Here is a 13,673-nt window from a genome sequence, read left to right as displayed (position 1 = left end):
CGTAGCTTTTCTCTTGCACACTGTTGGCTGCCCGGCGTTTCTCTTCGACGCTTTTTGGGGGGTCGCAGCTGTTTTGGGCGCCGGCTCAACTGATCGCCGTTTTGTGCTAGAGTCGGCTGCCTCAGCAATCAGCGCCTATGCCATGTCAGTTGCCATCAAGCATCGCCTGCAGTCTGCCACATCAGCGCCTGTATCAGCCACTTGTGCCACGTCAGCTACCTGCATCAGCCGCCTATGCCACATGGCAGCGCCATGTCACCTGCTGCGTTGGCTGCTGACTAGCTAGGCTTGGCCACCTCTACATTGTGACCTGGCTGCCCCTTGCTGTACTGGCTGCAACCCCTTCTGTAGGGCTTCTCTGGTCACCCCTATGCTGCCCCACAGGCTGCCTTGAGTGCCCAACAGAAGAAGGAGATCTCAACTACTGCACCTGCAACAAGGTAAGAGAAATACCCAAAAACGTATACATGCACGTGTACAAACATATGAGCATGCACATACATGTACACACACACACCAAACATGTATCTGCATCCACACAGTGTACAAACTTACACATGCACATACAAAGTAAAACATGATCAGTGAATGCTAAACATGCTTAAACATAATCACAATGCTTAAGAAAAAGAGGAAAAATACTCAGTCCTGTAACAGTAGAAAAAACAACGGTTCTCTTTGAAGTACTGCTCCTTCTCATGTGATTGTAAGAATCCTCTAGTAAGGCCCTCCTTGATCTTTTCTTCAGGGGTCTTCTTAGGTCCATCTTGTCGCTCCTTCCCACTAAAAGAGCTATCCTACCTCTTCTTCGTTTGATCCTTGTTGTTGGGAGCCCCCTTACCTGCTTGCTAGTTAGACCCTTGGTTTTGCTGGGTGGTCTGCATATGTTGCTGCTGAGGTTTGGGGGTGGCTAGAGTGGTCTTGGGCTCGTCTCCATTGAGCATCATCTCATGATTTTGCGCAAGAGTCAAAGTCCTGTCATAAGTCGGGGGTTCAAAATTTCGAACGGGGAACCAAATGTTTGGATCCAATCCCCGAATGAATTGCTTGAGCTTCTCCTCCTTGGATTTGCCCAATTGTTGAGTTGATCACTTTGTTGGAGTAGGTGAGCACAAGGGAACCGTTCTGGGTGAGTTTGTAGAACTCATCTTCAAGATTTGTCATGTACTGTGAAAGTAGAAATCTGGTCTTCAAATCAGACACAAAGGTATCCGAGTCATAGTTCTGTAAGCCAATGTAAGAATCTGTGTGCAAACGGGACCAATGTTGCCACCAAGTGATTGCATCACCTGTGAGGTGTGGAGCCGCCAGATGGACTTTGTTTTGGGTCTCTGTGAGTTTGGAAAGTGGAGAGTGGGCAAATAACTGGTGAATAAACTGAGTCACAACCGAATGGTTGCACTTGCCATCGTACTTGGTGAAGTTCGGTGAAGCATGGATAACTGTTGTCGAGGCTATGGCTGGGGTTGTGGAGGATTGAGAAGGGTGGAAAGAAGTTACCAGAGTCCGGAGTGTCCGTTGGAACTGGTCCCTCAAGTCTTCTCGGGCCTGTCGCTCGTGGTTCGCCTTCGCTTTGAGCTCCGCCCGCAATCGTTCCTCTTTGGCCTTGCGTTTGACTTTCTTTGTCAGCTCTTCAGCTAGTCTTGCTTCACGGTCTCGCTCTTCTTTTCGGTCATCCATCAACACCATTGTTCCATTGAGGAACTTTGTTCTTTAGGTGTCTCCTGCTGGGCCAAGGTTGCCTGTTATTCTACCAGTTTTTTTTTTCCATCTGCACTCTTTCGAGTTGAATCTAGAGTTGCCTTATCTGCTCCTTTAGCTTTTGGTTGTCTTCATCTTCTTTTTGCGGAAGCCTTTCTTTGAGTGGTTCTTCTTCTTTAGTGATGCCTTGGGAGCTTGATGCCATGGTGGATGGGCAAGTGGTTTTTCCCGATCTCAGCTTTACCATCCATAGGATGCCCTCACCGTAGGTTGCCTGGTTGAATCACGTCCCAAGCTGTGATACCAATGTAGCATGCGCCGAGTGAAAGAACGAAGCCTTTCTTTAAACCTGAGTTTAGTGAGTCTTTAGCAATCCTTTAAACAACATACGTGAATTTGAAAGAGATGTAGTAGAGACGACACCAGACGGGGTCCCAAATTACCCAGTGAAGGGCCCCCCCTGCAAGCAGGAGTATTTGCTTTATTTCTTCTTCTGGAGAATTGTATACAAGCTGAACTGTGTCCACAAGACTGAGGGGACAAACTGACTAACTGAGTGCCAAACACAAGGACAAAGTGACCAAACACTAGGCAGAACTGTGCATAAGCAGTAGGCAACCGTGAAGCTATCTTTGAGAGAATACACCGGCCCGAGACTGAGGGTTGGTGTGGTGAATACTCCTGAAGAGACTGAGCTTCTTTGCCTTGGGCTGAAAGCGCAAGAGTGGCTTTAGGTATGCAAAGGCTGGAGCCTAAGCATACATGCTTGACTTTGCTTGATAATCTTTGATTTAACCTGCTGATTTCTGGGACTGAACAGATCTTGCCTTTTTGTATGGCTACTGGGTGCTGGTCGGCTGCCTAAGGATGCTGTTGGCCTGCAGGAAAAGCCCATGAATAGCATTTAATGCTGGTCGGCCTGTTTTGGGCTGGTCGGCTGGCTGCATGACCTGGCCGACTGCTTCTTAGCCCCCCCAATAGGCTGCCGACTGGTACCATATGCATGGCTAGGGGTGTTGGCCACCCCTTGCAAGGTTTGCCCATCTTTGGGGCTGCCTTGGGGCTGGCCTTAGGGTTGGCCCCTTCTACATGGAGTGCAATTGAATGCCTACAATGCATCCTATTGCTATGGTTGACCTCTACATGCACCTATATGATGAACACTTGCTTAATTCTCCATAGTGGGTTAAGAGGATTGTCCTGATACTAACCTCTACGGCTGGGAGACTGACTTACGTAGCTCGTGCCTGACATGTTCCAGACGACTGGGGCTCACAAAGGGGTCACGGCATATGACAAAATATCCTAAAAGGTACTACTTCTTCACATGATTCTTGCACTGTTGATGAGCCAGTTTGTCACCATGTACTGTGCACAGTGCATGGGTGCACGTGACATGGGTATTGACTGTGAAGTTGAGGAAATGGGATTCTGTGCTCCTTCCCTTTCACTCTAGGGTTATAGTTAGTAATATTGGCCTTTGTGCAGTTCTTTACTCCTCTCTTGGACTTTAAAATGTCTCATTGGAACAAGATTCTTAAGGTGGTCAAAGCTTTTCTTTGGAGAAACAAGAGGGATAAGAAACCCCTTCTTTCCCAGATTGGAGGAAGATGTGGAGGGTTGGGCATTATCAATTTTCCTATTCATGCTAAAGACAGACTAGGTAAAGTAGCAGACACCATTCTGGATCGATCCCAACCATGGACTTGGATGTTGAAAGAACTAACTCATCACATGGAGGTGAAGCTGAAGGGTAAATGGGAAGTCCTCTCTTGACTTAATAAGACATTCTCTATGGCTCCTATTTAAGGTCGTAAAGGATTAGCTTTCTCTGTTTTTTCTAGTGAGGAGCTGGAAGGAGCTGTGGTACTTGGTGGAGTGGCAAGGTTCAGGAAGGTGCACAGGGAACAGGATACTCAGTTGGTGGTCTCACAAGCTCCAGCCCCCTTCAGCTCTTCTAGATGTACAGGTGGCTAAGAGGCTCAACAATAAGGAAATTGTTCACTTGAGTGACTTGGACTCTTGCTGGGTGGGAATAGTGTGGAGCAGATGGTAGTGATATTTGGGGTGTCCAAGTTTGATAAACAAGTGTTGGCAAAGGTTCTGATGAAACTGGAAGGTCTTCAAGTCGATTGTATAATGAACTGGAAGGCTTGGAGATCTGGTTGGGCATGGGTGAATGGTGTTCTCCTGCTAGTTGGCCCTAACACTGCCAGTGAGCAGTTGATGAAGGATGAGGTGGACTTCTCTCATCTCAACAAATTATGGAAACCGAACTTCGCAGTGGAATGGGACTCTGGATTACCTCATCAGATGATGGTATGGGGGCTCTTGGAGGGGACCCTACCATTGGAGAAAAAAATGTTGGCAAGGGGGTTCTCTGCAGGCATTTGTCCTAGATGCAGGTCTTGTGTGGAGGAGTTGCCCAGCTATCAGACCCATGTGGTCCAAAATGTCAAGGTGGTGCAGGGATGTCTTTGGGGGCTATATCTCTTGCTCTAACTGGCTTTTGGGAAAGAGTATTGGACCCTCTAGTGATAGCGGAATTGTGTATTCACTGCTGTCAGATACTCGTCCATGGGAAGTCTGGTCAAAATCTCTCCTCTCCTAAAAGTTATGAATTTGAATATGCATATAGAGAGGGAGATAGATAAATAGAGGAGCTTGGGAAGGTAGTGTATATAAGCAGATTGATATGTGTGTAAATGCCTGCTAAGGGCTCAGTGGATATCTTAATATGATACAAAAATTACTTCCAATTTTTTAATTTTATTTTGTCAATTGCTGTTTTGGTAACTCATTTTTCTCTTCACTCTATGGGATTGAAAATCAACTAGGCTTGAACTCTAATGATGATTGCTTCAATGAAGCTTGATAAATGAATGTTTGCATATGTAAGGCTTATTTCGTATCTATTTTCCATGGAAGCAAAGGGCTCATTTTTGCATGTCCCAAGTTTACACTTGACCTTTAACCCCATGTTTATGTGAAACTTTTACAAAACGCTTTGTAAATGTCTGAAATTATGAAACATCTTTGAAATGTGTTTTATGAAACTCTTGGCAACTATGGGGGAAACCTAATTGGCCGATGAGACCCAAAGTAATACACTTCAAGAAGTGGGACTGTGATCCAAGATGCATAACATAAAAAACAAAAAGGAATCCTAAAATCATGAGTTTCTTTGAGACGAGGAGTTCTAATATACATTAGAGATTGATAGGGTTACATAGACGATTGTGTGACAATCTCCTCTTGAGACACCATGAGATCAGAAAGGGTGTTCCCTAGCTGCCTGACTTCGATAGGGATCGACTCAGCGCCGGGGAAGGGGTCTTACATCTCGGACGAGCAGTGTCAGTCACATGCGGGTGCCTAGAGGCAGCTAGCTGGGATGTCCACACGAGGATATGCCATAGCTGTGGTTGCTCTAGTTGTGCTCTGATCAGCAACTTTGTTGAATATGCCCATCCTCTTCATGTGTCTCTTTGGTTCTGTTCTGACCTGCGCTCTGGGAAAAGATGTGAAGTGTTTGACATCCATGATTCATGGCAGTGTTTATGTGCTTAGAGAGAATGATTTTTTAAATTGCAGATGAAAAGATCGTCTTGAATAAAGAAAGGAGGTGATTCCTCTCCCCTTTTTTTGCTCAGTCAAGACCTTGGAAAATGAGTGCTTGAAATGGATATTTTTTTCTTTTCTAAATTGATTTGTTTGTTGTATGTATCACACCTTTCAAACAGTGACCATGTGTGAAAATCCTTCAAAGAATTTGGGGTAGATTAATCACAGTAAAGGCAACAGCACCACCAATCGATAAAACTGAGTTATTATCATCTTGATTGGTTTTTTTTTTTTCATAATGTGTGGCTCAAGAAGGCTGTAATCAATCTTCTAGCACTAATGACTTGCTGACTCTGAAAAGTCACCTAATATTTTTGCCCGCATAGGGGGGTGTGTGTGTGTGTGTGGAGATGAAGATTGGATTTCTTTTTGTCTTGCGTAATGCTGCTCTGTGACTTGCAGACTGTCCTTTGCCTTGGCAGCGGGTTTAATGAAAGACAAAGTAAGAGTAGTAGCAATGGATTTAAGGGGCCATGGTTTATCAGAGACAAGCAATGATACTGATCTCTCGATCGAGGCAAGTTAAATAAATACAAAATTCTTTTGCATTATAAACAATGTTTCTTTTAAATGCTATCAAATTTATTTTGTTCTTTGTGAAAGCAGACCCTTTGCAGTGATGTTTTTGATGTCATAGATACACTTTATGGAAATGATGCTCCGGCCATCATCCTTATTGGGCACAGGTCTGTTTACTTTTACTGGGAGTTTTTGATGAAGAAAGTCTATCCACAGGACAAGTTTGTGGTAAAATGTGAAATGTATAAATTTCCTTTGGTATGGTACATTAAACTGACATTTTAACCTTCATCTTCTGCAACTGGTTGGGTTTATTACAGTATGGGAGGTGCAGTAGCGGTGCATTGTGCAGCAAAAAGGAGACTTCGCACTTTGGCAGCCCTTGTAGTGCTAGATGTGGTCGAGGTAGCGAATGCTTGACAAACAGATTTTGCTTTTTCTTTGAGCAACTCTAGGGAAACACATGAGAGTTTTGTGGACATTGCAGGGTACCGCATTGGCATCCTTGGCTTACATGCAAAGTTTCCTATCAAGTCGTCCCCTTCATTTCTCATCCGTGGAGAAGGCGGTGCGTGTGATTGATGTGCTATCTTTGCTAATGGACATTCTTCTATTGCATAAATAAACACCATTCAATTCAGAAAATACAATCTAATCTAATCAGAGTTCCAAAGGTTCACATGCCTTTGGGGCTAGTATGAAACCTGTCTAAGATGTGCAAGTGGATTTGTTGCTACATTACTTACTGGTTTATGGCCTTGCACAGCACACTTGAGGCTACTCATTTTTTCCAGGAGCGCTTGCATACCACCATATTACCATACTGCTGGGCTGGGGGATCTTTTATTGTATTCCCTTTAAGAAGTGACTTTGTGTGAGTGTGCCATGCAGTCTAGGATGCCAACATCATGTACATGTGTAGCATACCATGACTATGTACCTCTCTGCTGCTGGCCAGACAAGCTTGTCTCCTTATATCCCCTTCCAGAAATGGGCTGCTGTGATTCCAAGTACATTTTAACATCGTCTGATTTGTACCTGTACCATAGAGTTAAGACAAGCCACCATTATGATCTCAATATTATACTCCTTTCCAGTTTGTGGAGGTTGTGATCATGCTTTTTTCCTTTGTCTACAAGAAGAATGTTAGTCAAAGAACCCACTGACAAATCCCCTCTTGTGTGGCTTCATTAGGAACTTAGTTTTACATGACTTGAGCAAAGGCTTAACCTCCTTGGTTCTATGTAGTGCCAATCACTCTGATGTTGTGCTTGTAACTAATACATATGGATCTGCTGCTTGCACAAAGGGAGTCCTTTTTGTAATGTCTTCTCCCCATGTTGGGAGGAGAGATTTGCTAAACCAGAAGCGATAGGCCTTTCCCCAATTGATTCTAGCACGAGGCCATGCAATGAACTTTGATGGCAGCTGCAAAGCTCATTAAATTACCCTCCTTGCCCCGATAGATTGTGAATCATCAGTAAACTTTCGAGTCAATGTGCAAAGCTCATTAAATTACCCTCCTTGCCGATAGATTGTGATATCATAAGTAAACTTTTGAGTCAATGTGTTCCTTGAGGCCATTGGTTATCTAGAATCAAACTTAGTATGGAAGGCCATAAGGAAGAAGATTATGCAATAACTAAAAAATGAGATTAAGTTGATTGAGATTAACAAAAGCACACACAAGTTCCAAGATGAAGTATATTTTACTATGGGGGGGGGGGGAATGCCCCTTTATTTACAAAGATGAATCCAAAATTGGCAAGGCATGCACGACTCTTTAACTCTATTTTTTCCTTGCTTTGAGTATCAAACTACCCTATTTATTTTCTATTTTTGTTCTAGCCTATCCTTACACCTTTCAGCTTTGCACTTGAAACCTTAGTAGTATCCAAGAGAGTCTCTCTTTCAGTTTTCTCTTGGACTTTTGGCATTGGCTCTTGGAGAGTAATCTGACTTGGAATGCTGTTCCTTTCCGCCCTCCGCAGCTTATTGGTTAGCCAATGCAAGCCTTCCAGCTTCTTGCATTCTCGCTGTGGCACCCTCCAAGAGTCGCAATGCCACTGCCTTTGGGATTTCCCAAAGGGACAACAGGTTTGGTGGAGGATTCTTCGATTGTTCACCTCTCAACCCAACAATCTCTCTGCTTTGTCACGTGGGGCATGATTGCTGTCCATGGGAGTTGGAGTGACTTTACTTTACTAGGAGGATGGCTTTTGTCTTGGAATTCAGCTCACATTTTACCTCCTCGGTCCTAGTGTCCTAGTGGACCTCAGAGTTTCGTGTGAGTCAGAGATGGGAACTCATCAGCAAAATTGCGGCATGGCATATTTGGCGCACCAATACATTGAGGCCATTGAGGTCAACTTCCTGGTATAGACTATTTTGGACAGACATCATCCACACCCTCTGGGGGCGCTGAGAGGCTGGATGCAGTAGTGCCACACAGCTTTCTTGTGCAGTTGGCTCCTCTCTTTGCGTAAACTGCGAATGGTTTCTCTTGCTCATTTTCCCCAATTGGCTCTTGGACAAACCAGTATTAATGTTGCTTCAACTTGTATTGTTTGGCTTCCATAGACTTCGGGGGCTCTAAAGTCATGTTGACCTTGGCTTTCTCTCTTTTGCAACGTTGAGTGGCGATGCTGGAATACGATGCTCTTTAAGATGAGTGCTCTCTCCCTGTGTCGTTGGTTCAAAAGATCTATAGAAGAGTTGTAGAATGGGGGGAGAGGGTGTTGGAAATAAGTGCACACTAGGTGTACTATTTCTCTAGTCTAGTTTCAGTTGAGTCTTTGTGTCTTGAGTCTAGTGCCATGTGGTACCTCTACATTTATCCCATAAGTGAGTCTACTCAATCTTGTACTTCTCACCTATAAATTGTAGGTGTCACATCAATAATCAATCAATCTTGTGTCTTGTCTACACTCATCTCAAGGTATGTCTATGCTTTGTGCCTCCTTCTAGTCTTGCTCTTATTTCAGTTTCAGTTTTTAGCTTTGTCTCTCCCCCATTTTTCCTACATGGTATCAGAGCAGGTTTATCCTGGCTCCCCTCATCCTTGCCTCAAGCTTCAGTTCACTTCAACCCCGCCATTTTCTGCTGGTCGCCATTATTCTGCCCGCCACAGAATTCTGACCACTCCTGTTTTCCATCAGTTCTGCCTCGCCATACTCCAGTTGAAGGGTTCCTGTTTCTTCCTGACGATGTTCTTCATCTACTCCATCAGCATAAGGCTCTTCATTATGGTGCGAATCTTTTCCTTCAGCTGGGCGACTCTTTCTCTCGATGGCATCTCTCTAGGTGCAGCCCGTGCTGCCCCTACCCTCATCGCTGCCCTGATCTTCCCCTTCGTTTTTTCACATAGCGGCAACCTCTACAGCAGCAGCTCAAGGCACAATTTCAGATCTGCCTGCCCATGTCAGGCCCATGCATCTCTACCTTCTCTCTCTCTACTGCCGGCGGCCTGTCCTCTAGTATTGCACATGCAGCAGCTACCCCCGCACTCTCTTCCTCATTAACATGTCTTCTCAAGTCGTGAACCTCCTGGACATTCAACTCATGCAACAACTCGTCATTTTTTGGATCTCTGGTCTTCTCGACATCAGCTCGACACCTCCTTTTGTGAAGGCAAACTCCAATGCTGATTTTGGACCTGATTTGCAACATCTGTGCAAAGGGCATTTCCCCCTTTGTTATTTCCCATTTCCTCTTCATCTTCACATGTGGGTTAGCTGTCCATTGGACCAGCGAGACCTGCAGCAGCAAATTTAAAGCAGAAATCAAGTGTATGTTGTGTTCTATTTTCAGTCTTCTTTCTATCTCTTGAAAATTAAAAATCTCAGTTCTGAATTTTTTTTATCTCCTCTCGAAAATATCAAACTACAAAGATCTCTCTTCTTAGGGATTAGACACTGCCCTTGCCTCACATCCTCAGCAAGTGGTAAGACCTTCCCTTACTTCTCTATCTTGTACGGGATTAGACACTGCCAAATATGGTAAGACCTTCCCATCTCTCTCATATTTGTCTATGCTTTCATGCTATCTACCACCATTGATCACCAATGGTGTAGATCATGGGGTAATGTCATGTCTATTTGTCTACATGGACTTATCTTTGTCCCTATCCAAGAGGCACCCCTGCATTACTCACTCTAGCAGGAGGATTGCCCTTGAGGAGGGATTATCTATCAAGGTCCATCTCTTTGTCTATCTACAATCAGTCAGTCTCTCTGTCTATGTGTCTATCCTGTGTGTCCATCCTGTCACATGTCTTTGACACTCTATCTATCAGTCTATATGCCTCTCTCTTGTGGATTAGCTACCCACATTCTCTTGGCATTTTCTGTCTATGTCCCCATTTATCTTCTATTTGTCAGTCTCTCTCATGTCTATCTGACATTCTCTCTCTCTGTGGGACCACTCTACTAGCTGATTGTCTCTCTCTCTCTCTCTGTCTATGATCCACTCTTGTCCCTACCCTTGTGGACCCATATGAGGATAAGGGGTGTCTCAGGATCTTTTGTCTCTCATGTCTTGTCTCTCAGTCTATCAGTCTTTATGTCTGTCTTCTAGTCTTGTCCATCTTGTCTTCTAGCTTGTCTCTCAATCCTTGTCTAGTCTCTCTGTCTTGGTCTTATCTTTTGTCATGTCATAGTCTTGTCTTTTTGTCTTCCTCCTAGTGTCCACTTAAGGAGGGTGTTGGAAATAAGTGCACACTAGGTGTACTATTTCTCTAGTCTAGTTTCAGTTGAGTCTTTGTGTCTTGAGTCTAGTGCCATGTGGTACCTCTACATTTATCCCATAAGTGAGTCTACTCAATCTTGTACTTCTCACCTATAAATTGTAGGTGTCACATCAATAATCAATCAATCTTGTGTCTTGTCTACACTCATCTCAAGGTATGTCTATGCTTTGTGTCTCCTTCTAGTCTTGCTCTTATTTCAGTTTCAGTTTTTAGCTTTGTCTCTCCCCCATTTTTCCTACAGAGGGGTCGGCCTACTTGCATTAGTTCACGTTTTTGCACAACTTGCATTCACCCTTTTGATAGTTCCATAGGCGGCCTACTACCATGTGTTTTGGCACCTTGCCTCAAATTCTCTTAGCCTCTTTGTCCTGTTATAGATCAGCACTCACAACATAGGCTATTTTTTCTGCCAAGACCCTAACTGTAACTAGTAGTGCTTGCATGATACATGCATTTGAGAGGATTTTAATGGTTGGCTAAAAGTTATTGCTGGCACTTCAGATAGGCCATGTGTTTAAGGTTGAATCTAATGTCATTTAAGTTACTTTGCTAGATTGAATGGAGTGTAAGGGGAGGCTCTTTGAGAAATGTTGATTCTGCACGCATTTCTGTTGCTTCAACTCTCAAGTACAATGAGGAAAAACAGTGGTAAGATCAATGAGTATGACTTCGTTTTCTTCTTTTGGTCAAGCCATTGATCCATAGAGATGCTGCACAATGCAAAAGTTTCGTCTCTCTGATTTTTGGATGCATGCTCATGAGGTATTACTGTTGATGCAGATAAGCCTTCTTAAAACTTTTGCCTTCGATACAAATGACATCCATCTTGTGTGATTTGCTGCAGTTATGTTTGGCTTACACCACTCGAGGAGACTGAAGCTCATTGGAAAGGATGGTATATGAGCTCTCAAAACACACCAAACCTTTAACAGTTCTGCCAAACTAAGAAGTGTTTAAAAAAGAAAAGGATTAGTCCAATTAATGTGTTGAAATATTCTGCATCCTTCACGGTCAGACTGTACAGGGGTATCGCCACATTCGCTAGGAACCCCATCAATCTGCTGTGCCATTCTATGTGCTCAATCTATACAAAGGCTAAGAAGTTTTCGTTAGAACGAGGATGTTTAGCTTGACCTAAGTGTGGTCTATGAATGCAAGCACAAATGGTCACACATGAAGTGTTGAGTCAGTCTCTTTCTAAATTAAAACTTCAAATTTTTTAAATCAATGCAGGTATAAAGGGTTGTCTGATTTATTTCTATCATGCCCAGTGCCAAAGATTCTGATGTTAGCTGGAACGGACAGACTAGACCGGTAAACGTCTTTTCCTTCTCTAAATGAATGGTTTTTGCTTTTCTTACCATGTAGTTTTTTTGAAACTGAAATATATTGATGATGCTTCATTTGGGCTCCTCTAGGCCATTGACTATTGGCCAGATGCAAGGCAAGTTTCAGATGGTTGTGCTGAGAAACACTGGCCACGCAATTCAGGTCTGAGACTTACTCCTACAGCTGGCACAATTTATTCACACCATCTCCCAAATGCATGCATGCAACTTGCGTCTTTTTAACGTCATATTGAGATGTTTTCACTTCGCAGGAAGACGTTCCTGATGAGCTTGCAAGGATTGTCCTGGGGTTTATTGCTAGAAACTGCATAACGGCATCGGGTGTGAAGGTATGGCTAGTGCTACACTTTCAACTTTTAACAGAAATAATGCTGTATCCTATGCAGTAATTTGGTGGGCTACTCTAGTTGCTAAAAAGCATGTTTGTGAACTTACATATGCAGATTCCCAGTGTGCACCACCTGGCGCAACTGAGATCTGCAGACTAGCTTTGCATGCCTTGAGGCATGATTGGGTACGAGAAGTCCGAGAAGTACTATGAGCCTTGTTTCTGTTTGTTAGAAAGTGGGTAGAGAACCCAGTTGGAGAGCTACATCAGAGTAGTTTTACATGGTCGTTGCAAAAGGCCATCTTTTATTGTATTCACAATTGGCTGCTAATTTGGTAAGATCTGTGAACTAGGCTTGCATACATCATGATGTTTTGGCGAGACACAAGAAGTTTGTTTCCCATTCGTCTAAGTTTAGTAAATCTTGAGTGATTTTTGTTGTAACAGCTATTTGCACAGCTGCAAAGCAGTTATGGCTTGACACAGCCTTTTTTCAATATGTGTATTCCCAAAAGATTTAACTGTAATGTCTTTCAGGAGAAAATGGTTTTTTGTAAATTTTTTGTGTTAGTTTTTAAGGGCGGTTATGAGTGCATGCTGAACATTTTGCACTCATCTTCTTCAATGGACCTTGCCAGTCAGCCATTTCTTCTGCTTGGGGGCATCACAAGTGAGTAGAGCATGCAATCAAATTATTTGCACCAACCAACACACCCACACGTAATATCGCGGAATCCCCAAAGCTCACTACTGTGTAACATCATTGTGTTATTTGGGGTTTGTAGCAAGATTGTAATCGATTTGAGGCAAATATATTATAATGCCTATGCAAACTATCAATGTTATGTTTTTGCCATCATTTAAATCACATTTGGACTTTTGACTTTAACTAGTATGCAGTAGTACTCAAGATGGCAATACAAATGCTGAAAGATAATGCATAGATCAATTTATTTATTTATGCCAAGGTGTTATAAGTAAGTATGATTAGAGGTCAAGTTTCATGTGGTGTGAAAGAAGCATTGACTTTTTGTATACCTCGACAAGTTTGTTTATAAGTTGTCTCCACTATCATTCTCTGGTGTCAAACTTTTGGAGATAAAAGAGAATCCCTAGAGATACTGAGATCTTAAGACTTATCATTCTGAAGCAAGTCATCGGATGAGACTTAATAGTATTGGATTAAGTTATCAAGAAGCTAATGTCTTGTTGAGCTTGCGAAGGTCTACTCAATCTCGATACATGTTTGATGTATCACTACTTGATCATGTTTTCTATATTGATGATTGTTTTCTATATTCGTTGTAAGTATTGTTGTGGAAGCCTATGAAGATGCCACATAGGCATTTATGTTGTTGGACGGATGTCATCTGAGTGGTACGACGTGATGATCTGGGAGAATATT

General features: G+C 43.2%; 1 protein-coding gene across 2 annotated transcripts in view; it reads left to right on the top strand.

The window, feature by feature from the left end:
- The window catches only part of LOC147616188 (esterase/lipase/thioesterase family protein), a 91,380-nt gene extending 78,554 nt beyond the window's left edge, over window positions 1-12,826 (top strand). The window contains exons 4-13 of one of the 2 annotated variants that reach the window (XR_015262693.1): window positions 5,728-5,842; window positions 5,932-6,011; window positions 6,165-6,249; window positions 6,332-6,412; window positions 11,145-11,239; window positions 11,436-11,486; window positions 11,863-11,905; window positions 12,010-12,082; window positions 12,192-12,269; window positions 12,384-12,826. Coding sequence is in view for 1 of the 2 variants with exons in the window: in XM_086778838.1 (XP_086634964.1) it covers window positions 5,728-5,842; window positions 5,932-6,011; window positions 6,165-6,249; window positions 6,332-6,412; window positions 11,145-11,239; window positions 11,436-11,486; window positions 11,825-11,905; window positions 12,010-12,082; window positions 12,192-12,269; window positions 12,384-12,428 (784 nt within the window). In the remaining variant the exon portion in view is untranslated. Of the gene's footprint in view, window positions 1-5,727; window positions 5,843-5,931; window positions 6,012-6,164; window positions 6,250-6,331; window positions 6,413-11,144; window positions 11,240-11,435; window positions 11,487-11,824; window positions 11,906-12,009; window positions 12,083-12,191; window positions 12,270-12,383 lie in introns of both variants that reach the window. The other variant, XM_086778838.1, reaches the window with a different exon arrangement.
- Window positions 12,827-13,673: the final 847 nt, after the last annotated feature.

This window comes from Cibotium barometz, chromosome 39 (assembly GCF_041138505.1).
Source record: "Cibotium barometz isolate CiBa-2024 chromosome 39, ASM4113850v1, whole genome shotgun sequence".
In the NCBI taxonomy this organism is placed as follows: Eukaryota; Viridiplantae; Streptophyta; class Polypodiopsida; order Cyatheales; family Cibotiaceae; genus Cibotium; species Cibotium barometz.
Note: the sequence above shows the minus strand (reverse complement) of the source record. Positions and strands in the feature narration are given on the sequence as shown.